Raw genomic sequence first — 25237 nt, 5'->3', positions numbered from 1 at the left:
CTGTTAATTTGTCTTCGTCTACAGTACTGTATGAGAACGGCTTCTAAGGGCCTAGTACTTCTACATCAACATCAGACATTCAACGTTACTTGTCCAAAATGCCATCCTCTTCTACTAAGGTCGTTGACACTGGAAGTTATGAGTAAGTCATTATACAAATTAATCAGTGGATATTATTTCTTCTACTCTTAGCTATAACGTACCTGAAGTGTGCAAGCTAATGCTTCGATACAGTGACGCCAAACTACACGTTTCCAGCGACAACTCCAGCCATACCTATGCCATTGATCGCTTCCTTGCTGATCAGCAGCACCACAATCCGGCTTTTTGGCAAGGTGCAATCTTCAGCTGAAGCAGAAGCTGCTGCCAAAGCCCGAATGACGGCAGAGCTACGCGTTTTCGAAAAGCAGTTCGACTCGAGCGGCAAGCCTCCAAACAATTAGTTGACCTGCGCAATGTGCAAACTGTTGGCTGCAGATGGTATCGAAGTTAGTGGGTTATATAATGGTTTCTTATTGCGTTTCATCGCGGCGAGTATCAGTTCAGAAAACACGGGAGGTATATGGAAAGCAGGATGCCTCGTAAGTATTTGTTAATATTCTGTGTGTTTTTTTTTATTAAAAGAAGACCTTGCACCCATTTGAAAGTCCAAAATCGCCGCCGTGAAGCGAGAATTGAAATGGACATCACCAAGCCACCTTGTCCACTGTACGGCCTGTCGCTTGCTCCACAACAGTTAGTGACATGAAGCCATCGTGCGCCACAGCAGTCCCTCTATTATCCGTTAGACGACGGAAGCCAAATTAGCTCCCGTCGCACCTTCTCTGAACCACCAAATTAATAAAATTGCTACAAGGTACAGATTTACAGACGTTTGTAGTATCAGAGGCCAATGTCTTTGCCAGGCTGTTTTGATAGAAAGTAGGGGCGTAAAAACGCTCATACGCTCATATCGGGCCGCGATTAGAGCCGCGGCCTTCTCACTAGGTAATGAATCCTCACTAATAGCAGCTTGCACTCGAGTACTTAGTACTTTATCTATACGTCTTCAGGTTATATATCTATACTTTCCACCCATAACACACGTATATTTGTGAATAATTAGTGTCGCATTTATAAACCCAGGACTTAGAAAGTATTTGTACGGACAATTGGATTCTAGTATTTGTGAGTTATTTGTTACCTATCCCGTATAAGACCACCTACGCCATTTCGATGTATTTAAATCTTGAATTGACCTGGTGTAGACCATTGCTTCCACTTGCAGCACCTAAGTAGAGCTTTAACCAGTAACTAACCTTTGAAAAAAAAAAAGAAACGCTTAAACTCAAAGAGAAATACCATATTCATTAAGAGACCCAGTCTAACATCAGCATTCAAGACCATCACTTGATAGATATACCATGTATACCATTCCATGTTAACACAGTGTTGATTCGATAGGTATTCAAATATTAATGCATATCTCGCAATATTTCATATATTCTCACAAGATCAATTTTCTGCATATTGCAATTCATGCCTCTCACACGCGCCGTTGTCTCACACATGCATGTCACGTCTCCTTCATCATTCTTTAAAAAGAAAACATATATTTGTCACTTATATAGTATTCATTCTTCTAGAAGCACTCTGAGTCATCGATAACTGTGGCCACCACACCATAAATGAAGCCCCTTGCCCAATATGACATTTAGTTCCATTATATATGTAAAAGACTCCACGGTCGCGTTCAGAAACCCAGTGGATATGCCCAAAACATGGCAGCATAGGTAGCCCCTCAACTTGGGGCTCTTAATATATATATATATATATATTGACGGAATATGCTCGTCACTCTTCTTTAGTGCTCATCAATGTCTCCATGCATACCGTCATCCCTTTCATATGCAATATTGTTTCGCGTTTACCCGTCGTATAAGTCACCACAACTCTAGGTCATTCAATTGCTTATTCAGAAGATATATACATAAGATGCCCTCTTCTTTCCATAAGCTTTACTTCTGTGGATGTGCCAAATTGTCCCTATATCCACATTACATATTTTGTTAATATATAGTAAACGATTATAACAGATTTTTTTCCTGGGATAATAAGTTATAGTATATATGTAATCTACGAATGTTTTAAAACTGATAACCAGACCAGGCTTTTAAAGTTAGGGAGTCCGCTGACCACAGGCCACTTGAGCACAGTTGTGGAAGATTCCACCAAAGTAAAAAAAATATGACAAATATATTTACAATAGTTCTTTGTGGAAAGAAAGCAAAAGAAAGACATGCCAATAGAGAATGACAGGCAAAAGTCATATAATTTTAGTTATTGAATAGATCAAATATGCAGTGCAACACCTGGCCCTTCTTACGCATGATGTTGGGCTATGTTGCCAAACGGAGACAGTTATCCAGTAATGCAGCATGCATGTATATGGATGCTGTGGGACCGAAGGCTAAAAATAAAAGTCTTCAATATACCTAGGAATACTAGCAATCGCCTATGTCTGGGAAACTGGGGCACCTCCTGTCAGACTCTCCCCATGCAGTTACGGTGTCAATAAGCGAACCTCTTCAAGCTCTAAGAGCAGTGCATCATGAAGTATTACACATTTCAAATTAAAGCAGATTTCAAGCTCATCATTTGCCCCTAAGGCTAACTGCCTTAGGTTTCTCCGTAGTCGCGGAAGAAATATCTCACCGCCACTCGGCCAGCACGAATCACACTAATGGGGCAGGCCAGGGTTTGCATTATGCAAAGCATCTGCCTATGTTTATTATTATAGTCACGGTATTGTTTACGTAGTAATCGGACCCAGATGATAGGTCGTCGTTTCTATCGCCACGTGTTGACGTCTATCATACATGCATATACTTCTACCGGTTTTCGAGCTCCGCTGCGGGGGGGCTTGTGAATCGTTGCACTGCAACTAATAGCATGAACCAAGATATAATTGGACACATATGTATGAGTATGTATTTACGCACATTTGCCTTACCCCGAAAGGCGAACCGCCCGAACGAGTTGGAGCTGGCAACGCAAGGGAGAAAGCCACCCACACACACCATTTCTCCTTCAGCAGATTACAATAGCACTTATCAATAGGCAATCAAGATTCGTCAGGTCATTGGTCTAGACAGATGGTCACCCATGGCCAATTGCGCAAAGGTTTGCGCCGCGTAAGTGCGCGTTGCGCGATTCGACAAACGAAGGGCATGTACCCCAACTTACGCTCGGCAACACGTGGTTTAAATGACCTGTAGGAATTATATTGCATCTGTACTACTGTAGGCCTTTGCTTAGTGTTATTGATATGTGACTGCTGCCAGGGGATCTCTGGGGTTGCCTTCTCTGGACTATATAGATTCCTCGGCTTCCACAACCCCGCGCCATGAGCCATGAGCTCGTTGTTTGGAATCCCCAGATTTGCTTATTGCATTGTATTTATCCCGGCATTCGCAGAAATATCTCAGATACATGTGCTTGGAAGGCGTGTAGGGTTGCAATGCCTTTAAATAGGGATGCTGGGCTAAATGTTTGTTAGTGCTAGATCCTTCATGTTGCGTAGTAGGGACGGGACAGGATGTAGCATCTTTCGCACGCAAGCTAGCCAATCGGAACATTCCACCTACACTGAAGACGCAAAACGTAAGGCTCCCCAAACGTATGCCCAATATCAAGCTAGCCCAAATTATGAGAGTTCCTAATAGCATAAATGGACTTATGTAATTCCTGGGTGGTTACGAAAAGGCAACTCATGTCACACGGCCATGGCGGGATTCTCATCAAGTCCCGGGATCCGGGCATTTAGGCCCACAACAGTTAGACTGTTTTCTCTCAACTTCTCGAGAGAGTTTTATACTCTTCACCTCAATCTTGACCATCTCGTAACTTCGCCCAATCCAGGACCCGCGTTCTTTCCCGCCGCCCATAATAGCATCATTATCCGTATGGCCTCGACGGCACGCGCGCATCAAAAGCGGCTTTATTCCCCGCCCTCAATGTATGAAATATCGCCGAAGCGCGTTATGCCTTACTTTGGGCACCAATGCAGAAGACTCGCATTACGCGCACCCTAAAAAGCAGGCGTCAGGATAAATGGAGTAACGAGACAGCCTACTCACAAGGCGACATCAGCTAGAAATCCCTATACTCAGTTCTCAGCATGTGAGGTTAAAATGAACCCGGCCCGCAACAAAGTGGTTGGATATAGACGGTCGAGTACGTCCGATTTTACTGTGTCGGCCTGTCCGCCGAAGCTTTAATATGGTACTTGTCATAAGCAGTTTCCTCCCACCTCAGGCAAAGGAATAACTCCACGGCGCCCTCTAATGGACAGCAATCATCATGCGGTACAAGCCCCCTCGTTGCCTTTTGAGATTGGACGAATCATGGAAATACGTCTGGCGCTGGAAACTGGCAAAGCAGCGCAGTTATTGCAACACCCCTCGAAGAAATGTGCCTTACTTGCCACGCTTCAGGATTCGCTCCAGTAAATCAAGCCTGTGGCGATTGGTTCAACAGTTTACATATGTGATGAGCGGAGTTGTGTACCCTCGTTGTCTCTCATTATATATTTGTATGCTTTCCCCCAGCACTTGTCTGCTAAAAGTTCCTCGTAACCACCACAATCAAGTTGCCATCCGCTTGACACATATTGACATCAAAGATGTCCTCCCACAACAGTGCCACGCACAGGCCTGAGAACACGTACGTATTCGTTAAATTTTCATTGCCCTCTGCCCCCTTGGAGTTCCTTAATGTTCGCGTTGACCCCATTGTGGTCGTAGAAGATGTCATGTATCTTTCCCTGCCATTTCTTTCATCATCTTTGCTATGTCGACAGACTTCTCTTGTCCGGCCTGCCCATTCATCTATCCTTCTCCTCAACTACCTATGTAGTACTAGGCAGTAAGAACTCCTATATCGTACCGGGTGTGTCTCCAGTTGTACCCATATTTAGACGCCACCAAGGCTTGGATAATGACCAATCCCATCAGTGCCAATTCTAACAGCGCCCCTAGCCTTGAGGCCTCTCATCTCGAACAAATCCCCGAAGACCACGACTACAGCATGATACGCTTCCTCACTCACCCACAAACATCCACTGAGCGTCCGCCACTTGGCTTTAGGAAGATCGAGAGTGAGGAGGAAGCGAAAGCTCGTGTGAAGACCCAGTTGGACGCTGTTGGTGCAGTGCTTAACCCAAGTAGCAATCCTCCTCCTAACCAATGATATGAGCAGTGATCTGTGAAATGGTGCCTACACATGGGAGGGCTGAGCTAGAGGATCGTTTCAATAGGCGATGTATGGAGAAGTTGATGAGATTCAAGGTGGAGTGCCAAGTCAATGGTGTGTGGACATGAGGTTTGAAGTGATACTAATGGACGTGGGCTTCGCACATCAGGCCACTTTCATGTTGCTTTGTAGACTTACCAAGAGTACCTATCTTAGTACCTAGTAGGCATTTCTCAATTGCATGTTCCACGGCGGAAAATTATTGTCCAATACTTGTATTGGGCACCCAATGAGTATCGATCTCGTGTATAGTGACTTTGAGTAGTGATGAAGTACAAGTACTAACACATGTATCCGCGGCACTAAGCCTGCCAGCCGTTTGTGGTAAATTGAACTTAGGCATATGCAGCCATCGAGACTCAGCCACATCAACAGGTTAATAAACCAGCTTTCGTGGCTTATGCTGATTCACGGGCCGCAATGAACACAACTTACATGTCCAGGATATCAAACAGAAACAACTACCTAGACGTTGCGCAGATCTTTATAAGGGGCTGCGCCCATCGGAAGAGCCTCATTCAAGCCTAACTCAAACCTGACTCCTTTTCTCGTGCTGCTTGTGGATACTTCCACACCAGAATATCCCATTCGATGCTTACTTCCCCCATTTATTTCCCGCATATCCATCAATACACGTTGGCGTCTCAAAGCAAAAGACAATCGGCTCCCTAGAAAGTTCCTCTGTCTCCACTGATGCTATCTGCATGCCACCCTACGAAAGTCATGTACAAGACATGCAAGATAAAAATCTAAGCCCGTACAGCTGTCGCAATACAGCTACCAGACTTTGGGTATTTCATGGCGGTGTGATAATGTGTGCTTAGCCGCGCCACAACTGGCCTCTCCCGATCACCTTGACCCTCGCCCTAGTCTCATGGGCTAGTTATAAATCTACAACCACTTTCTTAGCTCTATTACTGCCACGTCAAAATGTCAATCTATGTTAGCTCAAGCTCGCTGGCTCCTATCAACTGCCCTACTCCACGGTTTAGTGGCCAATTTCCGGAGCACATGTGCCACCGAGGTTCTATATAAATATCCGGCGTCGGAGTCGGCTATCCGGCGTCAGAGTCGGCTTCCCGACTACTCTCCCAATTTCACACGGACCTACGCTTCTGATCTTCAACTCTAGAGAAACACGGACCGCTATGACGCTCTGGTTAGCGGCGCTAGCGATCGCATGGATACGCCAGCATGGATTGCCCCTGCAGACAGCAGAATAAGCCCTCATTTGCAGATCCACAGAGCCGCAGAGCCGCATCCAAACTAAAGCATTTAAAGCATAGCTCAAACAAATTGCTTACACTTCAATCAATATGAGCATGCCAACGAGCACCTTTGTTCTGTCAAGACAACGCGAATCTGTACATCTTCAATGTGTGTCACTGATCTGCAGTACACGTATGTAAGGGAAGCGGTGAGACCAACGTACAAGATGGAGATCAGGTTGAAGATCTTCCATCAGCCCTAGGACAACCACCCATTGTCTGGGCATCAAGCGCCTCAATGTTTCAGCCTCAACAAAGCCACAAGTTCTTCTACGTTGATTCTGTATGCTGAGCTGTCCTTTCCCAATGTGGACCGTCGTATTACCTACATGAGAAATATCCAATCGACATCGAGCTCCGGTGGGGGATTTTGAGCCTCAGCCCAAAACAGTTGACCGAGGGTTCTAAAGCTTTTTTATTTTTTAATTCAATCCATCGTGTTAATAATCTTTCTTTTTTTTTTTTTTTTGGCGGGGGGGGGAGTTTCCAAGTAACCGCACAGTAGCAAAAGGACTCCAGCAAAAATGCAGCAATGACAGTCCCCTCTTTCTTAGCGCTGTCGACAGCGCCGTTCAATTGCATATCCTAAAATTTTGGACTTTACGACCAGTTTCTCGTTATAGGGCGTACCATACAAATTGAACAGGTGTGTCTCAATGAGAATAATTAAGCCGGTCCGGTTCTCTAATCATCCAACCAGCAGCGTCCTCGGGTCCCACAGCGACCAGCTAAGACGGCGTGTGCTCTCTCAATGAATGACACCGGCTAAGGGCTGGTTTGAGTACGGCAAGAAGAGTCATATCGCAAAAAGCCTTGTGATCAAGAATTAAAAGAGCTCGCAACTCACCGACGCAGTAGACAAGCCACAAGCGGCATGGCCACAGTAGCGACGATCCGAAGCCCTTCTACTATGAGAGCATACCGCCTATCAGATATTGGCCTGGCTCGGGCCCTCGAAAAGCTTTGCAATAGGTAGACGAGGAGTGGTGAGCGGGCCCAATAGTATTATGCCAAGCACACCGGCCATGGGAGTCCATTTGTCCTGTGGAACAGTCTTACGAACTCCATATTTGAGCAGCTTCTATATATCAGGCATGTAAGGAACGATCCAATCCGCCGACACACCGGCGACTGTGTAATTGGCTTCTGTTGGACCAGTGATAGGCAGATGGGACGAACAAGAAGTGGCATAGCTAGATCGCCATACCTCTCCTTAGAAGCATCGCCTGCCTAGCAGACTTCACGGATAAAATTACCCGGGCTAACAGACATCGCGAAGAGACTCGGTAATTCTGGGCTCATTGTTTAATAGTAGAAACTAAGGGCAATAAACACTGATGTTAAACAAAGGGTTATATCTTGACCTGCAATATCTGTACTGCCTTTTCGAAGAACCAGAGTCGCTTTGCCACTTTCTTTCCCCCTATCGCAAGCACCTAGCTTTCTGGAAGGCGCACCGATTGCACTATAGCTAGACCTCTTTATGAGCTGGGCAGTTGGTCATCTTTTCTTTTCTTTTCTCATGAATATCGAAGCTTCAGAAGCTGGATATGGACAGAGCCACAGCCAGCCAGCCCAGTTGTGGCAAAATGCAAGATGGATCCAGGCTCAGTCTACTCGCTGTTGAATGAAACGGCGAAGATTGAGGCGGAGTTGTGAGACGGAGCTCATTGGGGCTCTTCCCAAATGCTGATCAGGGTGCGGCCTCGTCCATATGATTTTTAAAGGATTTTCTTTGACTCCTAGCCACTTCAGGTAGACTTCCAGTCATGCTGGGCCTCCATCAGAGGTGTATGCCTGCCCAAGTTCCCTCTTCAGGGGGCCTCAAGTCTTGAATCAAAGGATGAGCTGGCAAAGGCTCCACTGGGGATTCAATGCCCAACTGCTAACCTGACTGCCTCCCCAGAGTCTGCCTAGGTCCAGACTAGCATAACTCGTCAAATATCTGGTCGATTCGTTGTAGGGGCGGTGGAGAAGAGAGGTCTCGTGGTCTCTGTTGGTTGCCTTTCGAGTTGCCTGTTGAATTGCCCAACTCCTCTTTGCCGCGCTCTATGGCACACACTTTGGAGAATACCCATCGACCCTCCGTCACCATCTTCTTTAGCTCATGCATTGTTCAAAGCTAGGAGGACCATCGTGGAGTTTCTCGGTTCTAACGCACTAATGGAAAGGCAACCAGGTCAGGCTCGCTATTCAAGTATCAGGCCACTTTGCCTTATTTTAGTAGCCTCCTGTGACGTACTTACTCAAGAGAGAGCTCCCCCTATTTTCCTCCGCCTACCCTCCGTTTCAATCATGGATGGTCATGTGTTATCTTCGCGGAAGGCTTAGAGAAACGTATACATCGTGACGAGGCGCGAACCATCTAAGCATCATGGTCGGTCTGGCGGCGTGATCCAGGCTATTTGCAAGGCACAATGTTGTTGTATGTGACACAGCGCATTAACGTAGGAGTGTCGATCAAGGCGGCCCGTCTCAACCACATGATGGCCTCAAAGTACGGCCACACCCGGAATCGCCGAGCCATATTTCGGCCTAAGTCGTGTAGTCTGCTGTTCCATTCCCTACCCTTGTAATTCAGTAGTGAAGAGGCGTTTCCTTCCGGGGAGATTCAATAGCGACTCCATAGCAACGACATGTGAGTTCACAGATATAACAGTGCGAGTGAGGGGAAGATATAGAGGAAATAATTTACTTACGGGAGAAAACTAGAAATTTGTGCCTAACTATGGTCTCGTCTCTTTGCCGTGATGTAATAAAAAATGATGAAAATGAAAAGGTGCATGCACCCCGCTTCGGAAGACATGACCCTAGAAGACCGGGATCTCCAATAAACCCACCAAAAGAGCCAAGTTTTCAAGTTTTTACTTCAGCCGCTATAACCTTGCAGTGTAAGTCTATTTAACCATTTATTTGTTTTATTCATACCCATGATTTTGAGTGCTGTGAAGAGCCAATCTCTCCCCTCGCTCTTATCTTCTTGACTCCCAGCCTCGCGAGGGGTTAAATAACGCAAAGGTCACGAGTCCTCTTGCAGACAGCCTCTACGGCTAAGGGAGCAAGTTTTATTGGTAAGGAGAGAGTATTTCAGCATCCTATATTCAAAATCACGGCTGATATGTCATGGCGTAATATGCCCTCCAGGCAACGTTCGTAGTTGTTGTGGAAGCCGTGCACCAAAACAGGCATTATCCCATCCACACTTAGTATAGTAAGCCTCTTGCCAACTGCCACGTAAGTATTGCGCAATTTAAGGCAAATATATTCCTCTTCCGTGCCTAATGAGCCCAAACCGTGGACGCGACCCCATCACGATTCAAAGCTATAACTGCAAGCAAATCCGGCTGCCTGTTGCCTCAAATCCTTACTGGCAATCGTATCTCCGCCTTCAATTGCCTCGAAGCTACTCCGAGGCCTCGTCTTGGTGCTCGTGTATTTCAAACTGCGCGTAAAAGCAGGCAAAGACAATGGAAACCAATTAATGGGCTTGCTCCACTCCACCAAAACGACATCACTGCCTGGATGCACACGCGGACCGAGAAAGTCTTGAGTCCTTTTGCCAAAGGATACCATCCTCTTTACAAGGTCACAAAGGCACCCCTGGACGTCTTTACGTTCTCCGAAGCCCTGGTCCGTCGTGATTTGTGGACTAATTTCGAGTGGCATAACACTTGTGCAAAACAAGCGATCCCGATCACTTCAACAGTTGCAATTAATTAACTCCCTTTGCTGAATCTAAACATTATTGACATTTGTTCTTACGAAGTCTCTTCCAATTGGTCTCTGTTGTTCAAGGAGATGTGAACCCAATGCTAATATTTACAGTACTCTCGCTATACTGCTTTGTTTGTTCTATCTTCCTGTCACAATGTTTGCGATTCTTTGCCGTGATAAATAATGTTTCAAATTTATTAAAGTAACTTGTAGTGTCTTTGAACCTAATGACCAATATGCAACACTCGACCTCTGCCAGATATTAGATCCACCCTCCTATCGTTTCTCTCTCTTTGGCGTTGGTAACTAGTTCAAGGCTCGGCATGATTCTAGAAGCGTATTGTGATACAAGCAGTCAATTCATCACTCGAAGTTGTTTTTCACCGAGTGCTCCGTACTTAAATCTCCCTTGCATATGCATGCACGGCGGTAAAAAAATGTCGGACGAAACAGCATCAGGCGGGTGGCTTAACAGCGACTTACACACTCGGTCAGTCCGAACCGAGTCCTTTCCCGTGTACCCATTCCAATTCTGATGTTGTATGGGCCGTCCAATGACCCTTCTATTATACAGCCGCACGTAATTTTGCCCTGCAGAGGCTAGTAACGTTGGGCCATCATTAGGTATGCAACCATACCAGCGAGAGCCGAGCTGACGTCCAGGATTCTCGCAGTGGTAGTGAACTTTTGGCCATTGAAAAGCCAGACAAAGCGATGCCTAAAACATGATTGGAGTATACATCTTGTTTGTCGGTAACTTGGCCAACATATGTAACACAGATGGCGTCTCTGCTACCCAACGAGTTAATTCTTTTTTTTAATGCGGTGGTATTGGAATTAACCTGGTGCCTATTAGGAGTAACACTCGCATCCATAATGCCTCTCGGTCGCTCGTTTGGGTGACTTGTTTCTAGCCCCCATAGTTACATGTATTCACATCGTTTCCGTGTAAGCTGCGGCACCTATCAAAAGAGCTCCATTTATTAATCCATACAGGTTGCCCCGTGCATTAGCTCTATTTCTATTGGATCTCCAGTCTCGTATAACTGTCTGAATTCCTAGTGTATAGGATCATTTCGGGGCTTGAACGCTTGAATCAAGGCTATAGGTGGGTTTGCCGACCGAATGTACAGGTGAACAGGAGCTGTTGGGTAACATCAATGCCTCATACCCGCGAGGCCAAAACATTAGCGCAGGGGGATGCAGAAATAGACTGCATTAGGATTGGGATTGAGAAATATAAACGCCGTTCCAGAACATTAAATGTTCCTAGTATAGTTGTTAGAGTAAAAGTCTCGACGGAGCATTACGACCTATCACAGCCACTTACATCGGCAAGCATCGACGTCACCCACCAGATCGGCCGACCTTTTGGCACTTTTTCGCTCAAAAAGACGGTGAAGAGCATAGTATTTACATGTATGCCAATGTGCGTAAATCACCAAACTCCCGACTCTCCAACCGGCCAATGCTACGCCACGCTATGTGGCTCAACAAGTGCCATACGGAGTTCAGCGCATAGTTACGGGCTAGTTAGCAACCTATACACAATTCCATCATGGCATTCAGCCTCATCAAGCGGCCGGGTCCGATGCTGGAATGTCAGTCTCGGCACCATCGCGGCAGGATGGTGATCTTTGGTAACTTGGGTGCCGTGCTCCGAAGACACTTCGTTTGAAGTATAGGTTTCGAGCGCAAGGTCACAACTTGTTTCGTTGGCAATTGTCCAAACGCTCAGGACCCATCATGGAGCAGGGCTGCGGCTTCCGCATCAAGTAAGTATGCTCCGTAATGAAAAACAGCCCGGAAGAATGGCTTGCTATGGTATTGATCCTGAAGACCTCCTTGTAATATGCCTAGCATGTTCCCCATGGTGTTGTATATGGCGCTCCAGAGAGCTCCATGGGGGAATACAAAACACCTTCTGATCCCCAATTACCACCTCATGTTGATCTAGCTTATCCATTGCTTGTCATAGTTCTTTGCTGTCTCAACACTGAAATATAGACTGCAGTATATCTCCTAGAATCTATCAAAAGTTACTTGTCGCAACGATTGTATAACTCATCCTCATAATGTCTTCACGCGACGCCGTGTACAACGGCTCCAGGTAAGCTTAGTCCAAAGGATGCTGTCCTTTTTTACTTTGTCTAGCATTCTCTTTCCTGTTTGTTGGATCACATATACATCTTCCTCATCCCAAATGGTTACATGACTGCTCATGCCCTAGTAAGTACATGGAATATACTCATGAGATTATGCAGAGATGATTCCACCCGCGGTTCTCAGACTACCACCCTCAAAAACATCCCCAGCAATCCAACTTACAATATGGACCGCTTTGTTGGCGGCAACGATGGATCCGTACCCACCCCTTCGAGCTGTGGTCCAACAGAGGCTAAAGCTATAGCACAAGCTCGCGCATCTGCCGCAATTGATGCATTCAACCAGCAGTTCAGCTCGGCCAACAGGCCCCCACACCAGTAATACAATATCAATACAATATCCACAAGACGTTGTGTTACTATTTAGACAAATCATCCAGGCTCCAATTATTAGGCTGTTTCTGCCAAGAGAAGACCGGCAGTGGGAGTGGTTGGGTGACAACCTTCGGCTTTGCCGTGATGGGCTGGGTTCGAGATGCATATTCGAACCAAATAGGTTCTCTTTAACTTCCCCATGGAGGCTAGGTAGCCTTTTGGAGCACCACCCAAGCACTACCCTGACGGTACGAAGGTGAAGACGGAGCAGGCAATTGCTAAGAACGGTACCTATTTCTGGGGATGAGCTGACGAAATGTTTATGAGATGAGGCTCAACTGGGGCCCATTGTGAATGGACCAATGAGAGGATCCGCAGATATTGGATTGGACGAGAGGATGGGGGCTTACCTACATAAGGGTGGTGTGAAGTGTCCATAGCGATGAGCTGAGTGCTACACATGGAGGGTCAGAATTACCGCAGATTGTTAATGATTGAGGATTCCCCTTACCTGTTTCTCCTTGCAGCTTCCCCTGAGTGAAATGTCTTTTCTATTCGCATGTGATTGACAGCTCGGATGAGCATACGCAGGGCCAAGTCGACGGTCCGGTGTGCATACACGAGCAAGTAGGAGAATTGGGGAATGGGGAATTTGGAATTCTCTAGGCCATCAAGAGCCTCATGTTAGTAGCCAATGACATAAAACTTCTAGATTCACTGCCTAAATTGGCAGTTAACCAACAAGACGGAATCACTTGCGAAGAAGTACTCAGCCCTCTCAATGACAACATCAAGTAGAGAACAAACAAACATTCTACAATGAGGTCGTCTAACTCAGACTCCACACCCTCCATAGAACTAAATTTCGCCATCGCTCTCCAACAATTGTTCAAGCGTAATTGGTTTAGTGGTAAAATTCTCCGTTGCCATCCGCAACGTCGGGGAGCCCTGGGTTCGATTCCCAGATTACGCATCGAAATTTCATTTTTTGAAGCTTTATTCAATTTCGCTTTTTCTTTTTTGCTCTTTTGAAGCTCTTGTTGCAATGATGAATTGCGATGTTGTCACTGTCATACCCGCGATGCGTGGTCGAAGCTAGCGCCCATGTGGTTGGTTGTCCGCCTTGCTTCTTGGCTCAGTTCAACCAATGCCGTGTGTACACGCGGCCATAACTCACAACCACTGTCCGTCTAGCTGCAATTATAGTCGTAGCATCATGTAGTAAGGCGTAGATTTTACCCGTTGGGGATGCTTCAAATAGCTCCGTCTCAGCCTCGTTTACTATGCAAAATAAGGCCTACGATTGGCATACACGTGTAAGCTGGCCATTTCCGAAGCAGCAAGTTCAACCACTCTGCGTTTTGGCGCATCGTCAGCCTTCAGAACTACCTATAAGCACATGCCAAACCGAGGAAAGCGGGTGCCTGAGGAAGGATTCAGCCGCTGGTCTGACATTGGCAACGTCAGAGGCAACCCTTCTAGAAGCAATGCGCTCCTACGGGTGGCTTGGTCCTAGTTTCGCCAATGAAACGATTCGCAATGGAACTAACCTCAAACTCTCCGAGTGCCAACTGGAGACTTGCTTCATGCGACGGGATACTGATGGAAGCGGGCTCTTTGCTGGCTGAAGAGGAGGCTGAGTTGCATTCCAGTCAACTATCCAGAGCCGCATTCCATCGGCGCGCCTAAATTGCCATATACGGTATCAGGTCCGGTGAATACCTATTAAACATGCGATATGAAGTCATGACATTGAAAAGATACTTACTGGGGCATGCTTAGATCTACGTGTTAAGAATTGTTCTGATTCGGGAACGAAGTAGTTGGTGACCAAGCCAATCGGCTCAAAGCTACAAAAGCAGCCAAGGCTCACTCGCGCCCCCAACGAAATTAAGTCACACAGACAGCGTCTCAGAAAACTATTCAATAAAAACAGTTCTCTTTACTAAATACTCCCCTGAGAAGCCATCCAAGGCATAAGCCGACTCCGCACAGACGCGCGAAGCAGGAGGTAGAAATAAACTACATGTACCTAATAGTCCAGCAGACTATCGAAAACGGACTCCACCAACGTCACTTAGCAAAACGCCTCACAGATCTGGAGCATCCAGCCAATCACGCTGTTCACTGCTGCCTAACTGGGAAAGAAATCCCTCTTGCGTGGCTGATGGCTGATCTGTGCTCATTGCGAGAGCCGTGGGAAAAGTGGGCGAGCAAGGGGTGAGCCGTCATCTCCAACGGAAGATCTCGGCAATCGCCATCGGAATTCCGCCCAAAGAATGATACTCCTCTGTCGAAAACGATTCTAGAAAATAATTGTCCGCATGGTATCCTACTTGCAATCGACTTTGCCGAATATATGTAGTAGTGGCATAGACTTAGGACGCGCAAGTTGCATCAGAAGCTATCCTACATATGGACGCAACGGCGATGACAAATGCACATAATGCATCTGCATAAGCAGTACACATATACCCGACATGTAATAAGCCTCCCACGCCATGGTTGCAGGGGCTCACGAACTTCCAATGCAAGCTCTACCGAGAAGCCGTCGATAGGGGGCACAGGGTGCTTGCCTGCTCGCATCATACACAACATCACCCAGACGAGGCCATCGAGTGGCGACCAAGATATTACATACCACCTATAGATAAAATTATTCACGTTCCCTGATTACTTATCTAAGGTATTTAACAACACATGGTGATCGATAGCATTCCAGCATCCATGAACATGACATGGCCATCGTAGCACAATGTATGCATATTAAATGGCTCTACGACAAAGGCTGTCTATATTTCTTCACACAGCAATGCACAAAAAAAAGGACTCAAAAGATTATAAAGGCGTCATTTCTCAATTCAACGTCTATTTCCCTAGACTGGCAACTAGATATCGTAATCCCAAAGAGACTATATACCCAGCTCTCACTTGGCTCGTATAAACAGCACCCAGCCACCCCAGAACCAAAGTCACCATAGCTTTAATTCCAGCTTCTTTATAAACTGCGTCATCCGCGCAGAAGATCTGGAAAAGATACTGGAGAATGTTTGCCAAGTCCACAAGCCATGAAGCTGCTTAAAAACAAAAAGTGTTGCAGCCATTGTCCAATACCGTTCCCAAATCTTCGGCGCAGATGACGCAGTTAATAAAGAAGCTAAAATTGGCATTGCCAAGAACAGATCGGTACCAAGAGGTGGCAGGCGGGGCCTTTGCTATGCCGGAGTATTTCGTTGTTTGTGAAAACCTCTAGATGGAAACGAGTTGTTAGCAAAGTTCTGAACTTTGAGAGAGAGAAAAGCAAGGAGGAAGAGAAAACAAAGATTCCCGCTAGAATCATCACAACGTACCTATACTAGGCCTGTCTGTCGACATCATGAACGCCGTCTGGCTAATTTCTCCATCAATCCTCAAGCTCCCTCCATGTGAAGTCTACCCAAATAGTCTATGGTCAAGAATCCTCCGTTCTATCGTTGTGTATCCTATGCTCCATCCAAGAAAGAAAACAGAAAGCCTCCAATGCAAAGGCGCGAGCCCTGTGTCGTATGTAAATCGCCCTCCAAACCACCGTCATCGAAGCAATCAAAATAGAAAGAGACGAAAATAATAACGGGAGAAGCAAAAAGATTACTTAAAAAGAAGAAAAGAGTGGAATAACCAAAAAAGACCACCAACGCCAAAAGGTAGAGGCTCGAGCATCTACCATCATTCAACAAGCACGCGGTTCTTAACTTCCCACTCCTGCCAGAAAGTGGGAGACTGCACCGCATGAGCCGCGCCGCTCAACCAACCTCGGCACGCCAAGTACTTGGAGTACGCTTGGGGCTCAGACTGCATCTTTTCGTCGCAAACCTCGAGCAGGCTTTGGAACTCGCAATTTCGGGCATCAACGTTGGCTCCCCCCTTGACCAGGGTTCTAGCCGCGAGCTTTCGGTGGAAACGTACGGCAATGTGCAGCGCCGTCTCCCCTCTCTTGTTGCGTGCATCCACGTCGGCCCCCCTCTCAATGAGAAGTTGCAAAATGAGGGGCCCACGCTTGTATTCATTCTCTTCCGGCAGTGCCGCGGCGAACGCCATGAGAGGAGTGTTGCCGAACACGTCCCGATGGTTTGGATCTTGCCCAGCATCAAGCAAAGCCCTCAGTAAATCAAGCCGAAGCTCCATTATCTGCTCTGACGAATCCACCACCTTTCGGTTCTCGCGTGGGCCGAGGCTCTCCGTTGACCTATCCAATCCGTGTTTCTCCGCGATGCTGCCCAAACTTAATGTCGCCATGGCAAGACAATGGAGGCCATTGTGGCCGAATTCATCCTCATGAAACCGATTCTCCATCGATACCCTAATATTTTGCACAAGCTGACTCTCCTGCGATAGCGCAGGATCGTTACTCAGTGTAGGGTCAAGGGCTGGATGCAGTATTGCGTAATGACGTAGCCCCAACACATCCGAACTCAACCCACCGCCAAAGTGCGGCCGTACGGGACTGAGACTCTCAATCATGGGTACAAAGCCGAGCGCATCGCGTTGAAGATACTCGCGAGGGTCGAGATCGTGCAAGGAATGTAAGCGTATTGTCTTGCCCTGCATGGTGAGAACATGTAAGGGGGAGCGGCCGTAGCAGTCTCGCGCAAGCATGTTGAAGTTCAAAGCCCGTGCGACTCTGATCAGTTCTTCGATATGGTCAGGACCAACAGATTCATCATCTCTGAGAACATGCATAAATGTTTGCCCCGCAGTATTCTGATAATTGACAATGTCCTTGACGGTACCGCTTATGAGAGCTTGGTATAATATCGGGAAGGGGGCATAAGCTGCCAGGAAATGCAGCACGGTGTGCCGATGGCGATCCAGCAGCAGAGCATCATGTCTGCTGGTTTGCGTAGAGATGTACATATGAGCACCAGGCGACGGTCCTTCGGGTGTCACCCAGTGGAAAGTTCCCTGAGACTGGGCCAACCAATCCTCCCATGTCGGTGCAATGCTGCGAATATGGCCGAACCGGGCGGAAAAGTCCACATTCAGGAGGTGTCCCGGTAAAGGAACGTCGATGTTAAACACTGTCGTTGCTTCAGGGCCGCCGATCCAGTCTTCATTCCAAGCCACACGCAAGCTGTGTTCTTGAGACATGCTCTCCAGGCCGGCTGCTGGCGAAGTGAACCTCTTGACAAGACGCTTGACCACCTTGACATAAGGTTCTGAATATTCAGTAAGGTGCTTCCTGAATGTGCCCGTGGTGTTGGCACTTGACTCAGTCATGAAAGTCGTCGCACGGAGGAACTTGGCAAACGGGCCCTCGCTTGAACAAACACCCATAGAGTTACTCCGGTATCCGCAGTTCTGGCTGGGGGCTTCCTCTGGTATGTCAAAGAGGACGCAGGACCTGGACGCTTGCGATTCCATGAAGATATCGCGACCATGGATCGAGTCCGAATATGCATCGCTTGGGGACGCGCTCGACGGCCTTGATCCCGCTCCCACGCTGCTTTCATGGTAGTCGCTCCCACCGCAGAACGGGGAGTGTCCTTGACTCTCGTGAGCAGATGGAAAGTGCACTTCTGACGCAGCACGGAGTTGGACTGGCGAGTTGGCCAGCTCGGTGATTCGCCGCCCCATGTCGTCTTCGTCGCGGGGATGAAGCCATCGCGGCTCTTTGTCAAAGAGCGTCTGGAGTCTCTTGTTTGCAGAGCTCTGTCTGTTGTTTGCGCATGTTAGCAGTCTGACTGCAGAACGTATGTCGAGAAAAACAGATAGCCTGCAGCAGTACTATAGTAGCTATAGTAGCTACATATAGCTGCCTTGAACTCGGCTGAGCTTACTGGATAGTCTTGTCGGGAGGCTGTTGTCCGTTGATGATGGCGCGAATCTTGTCAACCGACAGTGTTGTAAACACATAGAGCCTAGCCATCTTGCGCTGGGCAGACGAGGACCATGTTGCGGGACGACCATTTGGACTGGTTGGCTGATTGCCGGGCGAGTTCGCCTGCGTCGGTATAGTCAACCTAGGCACTAGCCGTCCGCTCATAGTCCCTCGCAGCTCTATTCTGTTGTTTTTCCAGCTGAAGAAGAGATAGTCCGAGTATCGTTTTCTCGTTTAGAAGCAGTAGTAGAAGCAAGAGCACAGACTAAGTAACGGGTCCGGCAATCCCGCATCCACAAGTCAGAGAGAACCGTTGGATGCATCATGATGTTGATCGGCTTGGGAGTATTTGAGTAAAGGTCTATTGATGGCGGAGCAAGAAATCAAGTGACCCGAGGGAGGCAGCTCTGCAGAAACTTGCAGCGTTCCCCTCATATCTGCTGGTCTCACGGTCGGCCGCGAACTGTTGTTGGAGCGACACGATGCCTTTTCTTGCAGTTTGTTGCGGTCATTCTTGTGATGCCCGATAGAAGACAGTGACATAACGCTACGTGATTGGCCAGCCTGGTGCCATACTTGTGCCAGCCTAGCCTGCGCCTCACAACCATCATCGAAGTGGTCTTTGGGAGGGTGTGGCTGGCGTTGTGGCGGAGCGAGATAGGACAAGCTGCCGTAGGATTTTAAAGATGCTTCTTCCTCCCTTCACTTCTTCCGCCCCCATTGCGAGGCCAGAGTCCCGGCCAACGCATAAAGTCCAGACGTCAGAGCCATTTGTCTCACTTGGAAGAAAATTGAGGCTCTACGGCATAAGTCGCATCAGTCATACCATCGGTCAAGACTCAGCGTCATACAAAAGGCGAGTGGCTCAGTTGCAGTTCGGTTATTATGCGGTCAACCAGGCTCCAAGGCAGCAAACTCCAGATTACCTAACGTGATCCTTCCTATGCACAAAGCAACGGGCGCCCTTTGCAATGCGCAGCACAAGCAGCACCACAAGCTCATTCATCCTTGTATGCGCGCCTCACGAAGTCCACACACATACGGTCAGGCACAAGCAGGCACCTAACACAGAAAGTGACCGGCAACTGCAGTGATGGAGCCGGTCAGCCAGAAAGCCTCCGGAGGCCGCTCTACAAGCACTCATACTGTAACTGTGACTGTGAGACTGCTGGCGTCTGCATTCTTCCCTCGGCCCCTGCATAACATTCAGTTTCAAGATTTCCCAAATGCCCACTTTAACATGCATCCAGCAAGAGAGCAAAAACGCCGGGCGACATGGTGCGAAAAAAGGGGGGGAAATACCGTGCAATACGAGTTTAATCTATTTTCCAAGTATGAGCACTGTACAAATTCCTGTTCCGCAAGGATCACAAACCACGCGAGCGCTCCAATCCGGAAGGCAAACGCAGCAAAGGTCGGCTGTGCTGGTGCCCCGGCTGCTGCTCCACAACAGACAAAAAAGGAGAAGCTGTGGGAAAAGGAGATTTCCTTTTGGCCAGCGCTCGATGACTCGTATACCGGCCGGCCAGGGCAGGTTGATTACTTTGAGCGCCGGGCGACGAGAAGCGAGCGGTGAAGATGGCTCGCGTCGCCAAAGAACTGCGTCTAGAAGGTCGACAGGTCATTCAATCAAACACTCATTCAGCTCGGCTGGGCAACGCACACATGGGTTCAGGTCTAGGCTCAGTTCAGGTTCATGTACAGGGACAGACACTGTGCTCGTACCGTGTGCGGAGTTCGGCATGCCTCCCACATGGAGTCTCAACCATCTCGTGTCTCGGCGCCGCGCGGAATTCGTCCCAGATCGATGATCGCACACCTCTCGTGCATACGCTGCCGTCTCACCACCCATTTCACCCTCCCGCCTAAAATCTCAAAAGTCTCGCACTAAGCATCGACGATCGCAACACATAAGAGTGAGTGGACATTCACACAGGCACTACGTACAAAGGAACTTGCATCGTCGTCACATTAAAACATGACAGGACCGAAAGGCTAAAGCCACCAAGAAACGCCTCGCAACAAACCAGCGCACCAATGAGCGCCACATCCGGCATCCCGCCCGCTGCCAGACTCAAGGACGACAACGCAAAAAAAGCCTCTACGGGGAAAAGCATCTGCTTGAAACAGCTGCCGGGGCCCCAAGCTTGCCCCTGGATAATTTAGCTAGCACTAGTGTGGGCAAAAGAGATCCCGGCGGAGGATCCCCTCTTGGATGGGTGTCGTGGATTTTTTGGTACCTGCAGAAGTGCCATGTAAATGACATCCCTGGGCTCAGTGGCCAAAGTACTCTACACGCTGTACAGTGCATCTTTTCTTTGTCAGGAACAAAGATGCAAGGACCGGGATCGGCTTACAATCCGACAAGCAACCGCATGTACGGTGCTGACAGCAGATGCATCACATCACGGCCAAGGACAAGCCAAACCAGCTGCTGCGCAAAAGACAAAATATCCACTCATTCAAGCATACAGTAAGCCTACTTGCTTGTCCATGCCTCCTCAAGCACCGATTGGCTCTCTATCCTACAAACTCGTACAATCATCTCCTCATCTCATCTCATCCCACAGACAGACGGAACCACTATCACTCATACTGTGCTCATCCTCATCTTCGTATACACAACCTCATATTGTAATCATCCTCACCCTCGTATACACAAATACACAACAAAAAATACCACAAAAAAAGCACCCCCATCTCCATCCCCTCTATCCCCCTCTCGACCAATGCCGTCCACCCGCCCCATCCCCCTCGCCACAACCTTTCCCAAACCAGTAAAGCCGAAGAAGCCGGCGCGCAGCGGCGTTTTCCTTCCTTCATCCTTCTTTCTTCCGCTGTGTCTTAAAAACTTGGACCTGACCAGGGGGGTGCCTTATTCCCACCTTGCCCACTTAAGCCGCAATCTTCATCGTGTCTTAGACACCACCACTTTGACCATGAATCTTCGCTGTAGATCTGACTAAGTGGCCCTTAGTTCACACCCAACGTTACTTTGGATCTGAGCCATTTCTTACCGTACCTGACTAGCATCGACGACAAGTTCGATTGCAGCACTAATTCATACTATGACGGGTATACTAGCAGTAAGAATGCATCCGATGCATCCGCAGGCAAAAGCTACTGTACCAGTCGTGTTTTCATTGGCCCCGAATTCGTAGAAACATTCCATCTCACAAGAGAGCAAACATCATGTCACAAGAGGTAGAGACATCAGGTAATTTTAGACTGCCATGCCATTCAACTAATATAGAATAAAGAAATAAAAATGGTTTTCGTTACCATGTGAAGCCTTGTCCATGTATCCAAATCTACCGGATCTGGTGTGGCTATGTAAGAATAAAGCAAATAAAAAAATCCTTCTCTAAATCATACTATTTACACGTTTCTGATCATGACATGGATGATTCCCAAGTGTACATGTTCCAGACCCAAAAACACACTTTAGCTTATCCAATTTACAAAAGGAAGACTGCAGCGGCGATGACAGCGAAGAGGCTGCCACCAACACGGCCAGCACCGTTGACGGGAGGAACGCCAGAGCCGGGGTTGCCACCAGCTGGGGGACCAGCAGGGTTGGTACCGGCAGGAGCAGGGGGGTTAGCCGGAGCAGTGTAGACTGGGCTGCCGGCCGGGGCGGTTCCAGCGGGAGGAGGAACAACGGGAGCAGTTCCAACGGGAGGGGGAGCATAAGGAGGAACCACGGGGGTGACAGCAGCGGCAGAAGACGCGGGAGGAGGAGCGATGACAACCGGAGGAACGCTGGCAGGAGCGCTGGGGGCAACGGGAACAACGGGAGCGCTGGGAGCAACGGGGGTGACCGCGGGAGGAGTGTAAGCGGGCACGGTCTGAGAAACAAGAGTGGGGATCTCAGAAGGACCGTTGGGGCCGTTGGGGTAGACCGTGGTGGTGACGCTGCCAACGGGGCAGTTGGGAGTTCCAGGAGGGCATCGGGTGACGGTGAAGGTCTGGGTGATGTAAGAGGTGGCGGTGGTGGTGGTGGTAGGCTCGGCACCAGGAGCAGTGTAGACGGGGCTACCAGGAGCACCAGGAGCAGTGTAACCAGGCTGGCCGGGAGTCTTCTCGGTGGCGGTGACAGGGCAGATGGTGGTGGAGATGGCAATGGTGTCGGTCACAGTCTTGGGGCGAGTGGGGCAGTTGGTAACCTCAGGAGGGCACTGAGTGATAGTGCGGACCGTGGTGGTGTAGATGGTAGAGGTGCTGTACTGAGGAGCGCCAGTGGTGACAGGAGAAGAGCCGCCAGAGGTCTGAGCAGGAGGAACACCACCGGCAGGACCAGTGGGGTAACCAGAGCCAGCGGGAGGAGCACCAGCAGGGCCAGAAGGAGAAGAACCAGATCCAGAGCTCTGGGCAGGAGCACCACCAGCAGGGCCGGAAGGAGAAGAGCCGGAACCAGAGTTGGCAGGGGGGGTGGGGTAGACGAGAGCGGTGGAAGTCTTTCCCTCGGCAGCAGTGATAGGGCAGATGGTGGTCGAGACGGCAATGGTGTCGGTCACGGTCTTAGGACGAGTGGGGCAGTTGGTAACCTCAGGAGGGCACTGAGTGATGGTGCGGACCGTGGTAGTGAAGATGGTAGAGGTGCTGTACTGGGGAGGAGCGGTGGTGTCAGGACCAGCAGGGCCGGTAGTGACGGGAGAAGAACCGCCGGAAGTCTCAGCCGGAGGAGTAGGGTAGACGGGGATAGTCTCGGTCTCGGCAGGGCCAGTGGGAACAACGCCGGTCTCAGTGCCAGCAGGAGCGGTCTCGGTACCAGCAGGAGTAGTCTCAGTGCCAGTAGGGACAGAGCCAGTCTCGGTACCAGCAGTGCCGGTGGTGACGGGAAGCTGACCACCGGAGGTCTCGGCGGGAGGAGTAGGGTAGACGGGGATAGTCTCAGTAGCAGGGCCAGTGGGAACAACGCCAGTCTCAGTGCCAGCGGGAGCGGTCTCGGTACCAGCAGGGGCGGTCTCAGTGCCGGCGGGGGCAGTCTCGGTACCGGCAGGAGCAGTCTCAGTGCCGGCAGGACCGGTAGGGACAACAGCAGTCTCGGTGGTGCCAGCAGGGCCGGTGGTCACAGGAGAAGAGCCACCGGAGGTCTCAGCCGGAGGAGTGGGGTAGACGGGGATAGTCTCGGTAGCAGAGCCAGTGGGAACAACACCAGTCTCAGTGCCAGCAGGAGCGGTCTCGGTACCAGCAGGGGCGGTCTCAGTGCCGGCGGGGGCAGTCTCGGTACCAGCGGGAGCAGTCTCAGTGCCGGCAGGGCCGGTAGGGACAGCAGGGCCAGTGGTAACAGGAGAAGAGCCGCCGGAGGTCTCAGCAGGAGGAGTGGGGTAGACAGGAGAAGTCTCGGTCTCGGCAGGTCCAGTAGGAACGACAACGGTGTCAGTACCGGCAGGGCCAGTAGGGACAACGGCGGTCTCGGTGCCAGCAGGAGCAGTCTCGGTGCCGGCAGGGCCGGTAGGGACAGCAGGGCCGGTGGTGACGGGAGAAGAACCGCCAGAGGTCTCAGCCGGAGGAGTAGGGTAGACGGGAGAGGTCTCGGTCTCAGCAGGTCCGGTAGGAACGACAACGGTGTCGGTACCGGCAGGGCCAGTGGGAACAACAACGGTGTCAGTGCCGGCAGGGCCAGTAGGAACAATCACAGTCTCGGAAGCAGCAGGGCCGGTGGTGACGGGAAGCTGGCCACCGGAGGTTGAAGCAGGAGGAACAGGATATCCGGGAGCAGTCTCGGAGTGACCGGGGTGGCCAGGGTGGCCAGGGTTTCCGGGGTAGCTGGGAGTTGAGTGAGGCTTGCCGGGGTGAGTCTTGGTCTCATCGCAGTCCTCACTGCTGGAGTGAGGCTTGCCAGGACCGCCAGGACCGTTAGGGTGAGAAGGAGGAGTAGGGTAGACAGGAGTAGACTGGGGCTTGCCGGGGTGAGTCTTGGTCTCATCGCAGTCCTCATCGCCACCGTTGCCAGACTTGCTAGGCTTGCCGGGCTTGCCACCAGTAGGCTGAGAAGGAGGAGTAGGGTAGACAACGGGAGTAGTCTGAGCCGGGGGAACGGGGTAAGCGTTCGAAGAGCTGGCGGGAGGAACGGGGTAAGCGTTCGAAGAGCTGGCGGGAGGAACGGGGTAAGCGTTCGTGGGTGTGCTGGCCGGGGGAACGGGGTAGGCGTTGCTTGAAGAGCCGGCAGCCGGAGGGGTAGGGTAGGCAGGCTGGGAAGTAGGAGCAGCGCCGCCGTCAGTGTGTGTGGCCGTGTAAGTGATGCAAGAGCAGGCAGAGCTGAAAGCGTTGTAGTCGGGGCAGTTGGCGTAGTCTGTGGGAATAGCCGCGTTGGCTGTAGTGGTGCCGGCGAGCCAGCTGAAGCAGGCGCCAGTGGCTTCGGCGCTGAAGCGTTCATCGATCAGGTTGCGGTAGCAGTTGTCCTGCTCGCAGTTGGGGTAATGCGTAGCATTGGCCGCGCCAATGGCGATGGCGCCAACAACAAAGGCGCCCTTCATAATTAACACAATAACAATAAAACTTCTTAGGAACTGTCTTGCTGAGGGTATAAACGAATGAACCTCTCAGTCAAAAGACGTAAGAAAGAAAGTGCGTCCAGCAAAAGAGTGTGTTGGGATAAGGAAGGAAGAAGGGTTCCGAAT

General features: G+C 49.6%; 6 protein-coding genes and 1 non-coding gene across 7 annotated transcripts; 5 read left to right on the top strand and 2 right to left on the bottom strand.

Annotated features, from left to right (window-relative positions):
• Positions 1–98: 98 nt before the first annotated feature.
• Positions 99–352, top strand: V8C40DRAFT_271730 (uncharacterized protein; the record flags this gene model as incomplete). The annotated part of the gene is made up of 2 exons (XM_083220294.1): positions 99–142; positions 235–352. 2 exons carry the CDS (start codon positions 99–101, stop codon positions 350–352), a joined length of 162 nt encoding a protein of 53 aa, XP_083066884.1.
• A 4311-nt stretch (positions 353–4663) lies between these two features.
• V8C40DRAFT_285740 (uncharacterized protein) lies at positions 4664–5229 on the top strand (the record flags this gene model as incomplete). The annotated part of the gene is made up of 2 exons (XM_083222440.1): positions 4664–4704; positions 4995–5229. The coding sequence occupies 2 exons, from the start codon at positions 4664–4666 to the stop codon at positions 5227–5229; spliced, it is 276 nt and encodes a 91-aa protein (XP_083066883.1).
• Positions 5230–12349: 7120 nt separating this feature from the next.
• Positions 12350–12761, top strand: V8C40DRAFT_271728 (uncharacterized protein; the record flags this gene model as incomplete). Its single annotated transcript, XM_083220293.1, has 2 exons — positions 12350–12384; positions 12539–12761. The coding sequence occupies 2 exons, from the start codon at positions 12350–12352 to the stop codon at positions 12759–12761; spliced, it is 258 nt and encodes an 85-aa protein (XP_083066882.1).
• Positions 12762–13647: 886 nt separating this feature from the next.
• Positions 13648–13727, top strand: V8C40DRAFT_t204. The gene has a single exon. It is a non-coding gene; the product is annotated as a tRNA-Gly (tRNA).
• Positions 13728–16410: 2683 nt separating this feature from the next.
• V8C40DRAFT_165783 (ankyrin repeat domain-containing protein) lies at positions 16411–18916 on the bottom strand. Its single transcript, XM_083211536.1, has 2 exons — positions 18571–18916; positions 16411–18446 (listed from the first exon to the last, which is right to left on the bottom strand). The coding sequence occupies exons 1-2, from the start codon at positions 18774–18776 to the stop codon at positions 16460–16462; spliced, it is 2193 nt and encodes a 730-aa protein (XP_083066881.1). The 5' UTR covers positions 18777–18916; the 3' UTR covers positions 16411–16459.
• A 19-nt stretch (positions 18917–18935) lies between these two features.
• Positions 18936–20502, top strand: V8C40DRAFT_278902 (uncharacterized protein; the record flags this gene model as incomplete). Its single annotated transcript, XM_083221132.1, has 6 exons — positions 18936–18964; positions 19365–19654; positions 19703–19943; positions 19977–20183; positions 20304–20337; positions 20371–20502. 6 exons carry the CDS (start codon positions 18936–18938, stop codon positions 20500–20502), a joined length of 933 nt encoding a protein of 310 aa, XP_083066880.1.
• Positions 20503–21829: 1327 nt separating this feature from the next.
• Positions 21830–25211, bottom strand: V8C40DRAFT_259732 (uncharacterized protein). The gene is made up of 2 exons (XM_083219033.1): positions 24179–25211; positions 21830–23353 (listed from the first exon to the last, which is right to left on the bottom strand). Exons 1-2 carry the CDS (start codon positions 25091–25093, stop codon positions 22070–22072), a joined length of 2199 nt encoding a protein of 732 aa, XP_083066879.1. The 5' UTR covers positions 25094–25211; the 3' UTR covers positions 21830–22069.
• Positions 25212–25237: the final 26 nt, after the last annotated feature.

This window comes from Trichoderma camerunense (assembly GCF_050948025.1).
Source record: "Trichoderma camerunense strain CBS 138272 chromosome Unknown V8C40scaffold_41, whole genome shotgun sequence".
Classification (NCBI taxonomy): domain Eukaryota; kingdom Fungi; phylum Ascomycota; class Sordariomycetes; order Hypocreales; family Hypocreaceae; genus Trichoderma; species Trichoderma camerunense.
Note: the sequence above shows the minus strand (reverse complement) of the source record. Positions and strands in the feature narration are given on the sequence as shown.

Bases quoted from the DNA above. Each gene is read 5' to 3' on its own strand.
- V8C40DRAFT_165783 (XM_083211536.1), bottom strand. From the start codon at position 18,776: ATGAGCGGACGGCTAGTGCCTAGGTTGACTATACCGACGCAGGCGAAC. The intron at 18,447-18,570 runs GTAAGCTCAGCC...CGCAAACAACAG, and splicing joins CCTCCCGACAAGACTATCCA to ACAGAGCTCTGCAAACAAGA.
- V8C40DRAFT_259732 (XM_083219033.1), bottom strand. From the start codon at position 25,093: ATGAAGGGCGCCTTTGTTGTTGGCGCCATCGCCATTGGCGCGGCCAAT. The intron at 23,354-24,178 runs GTCGTTCCTACC...GCTGGCACTGAG, and splicing joins CTGCCGGTACCGACACCGTT to ACCGGCGTTGTTCCCACTGG.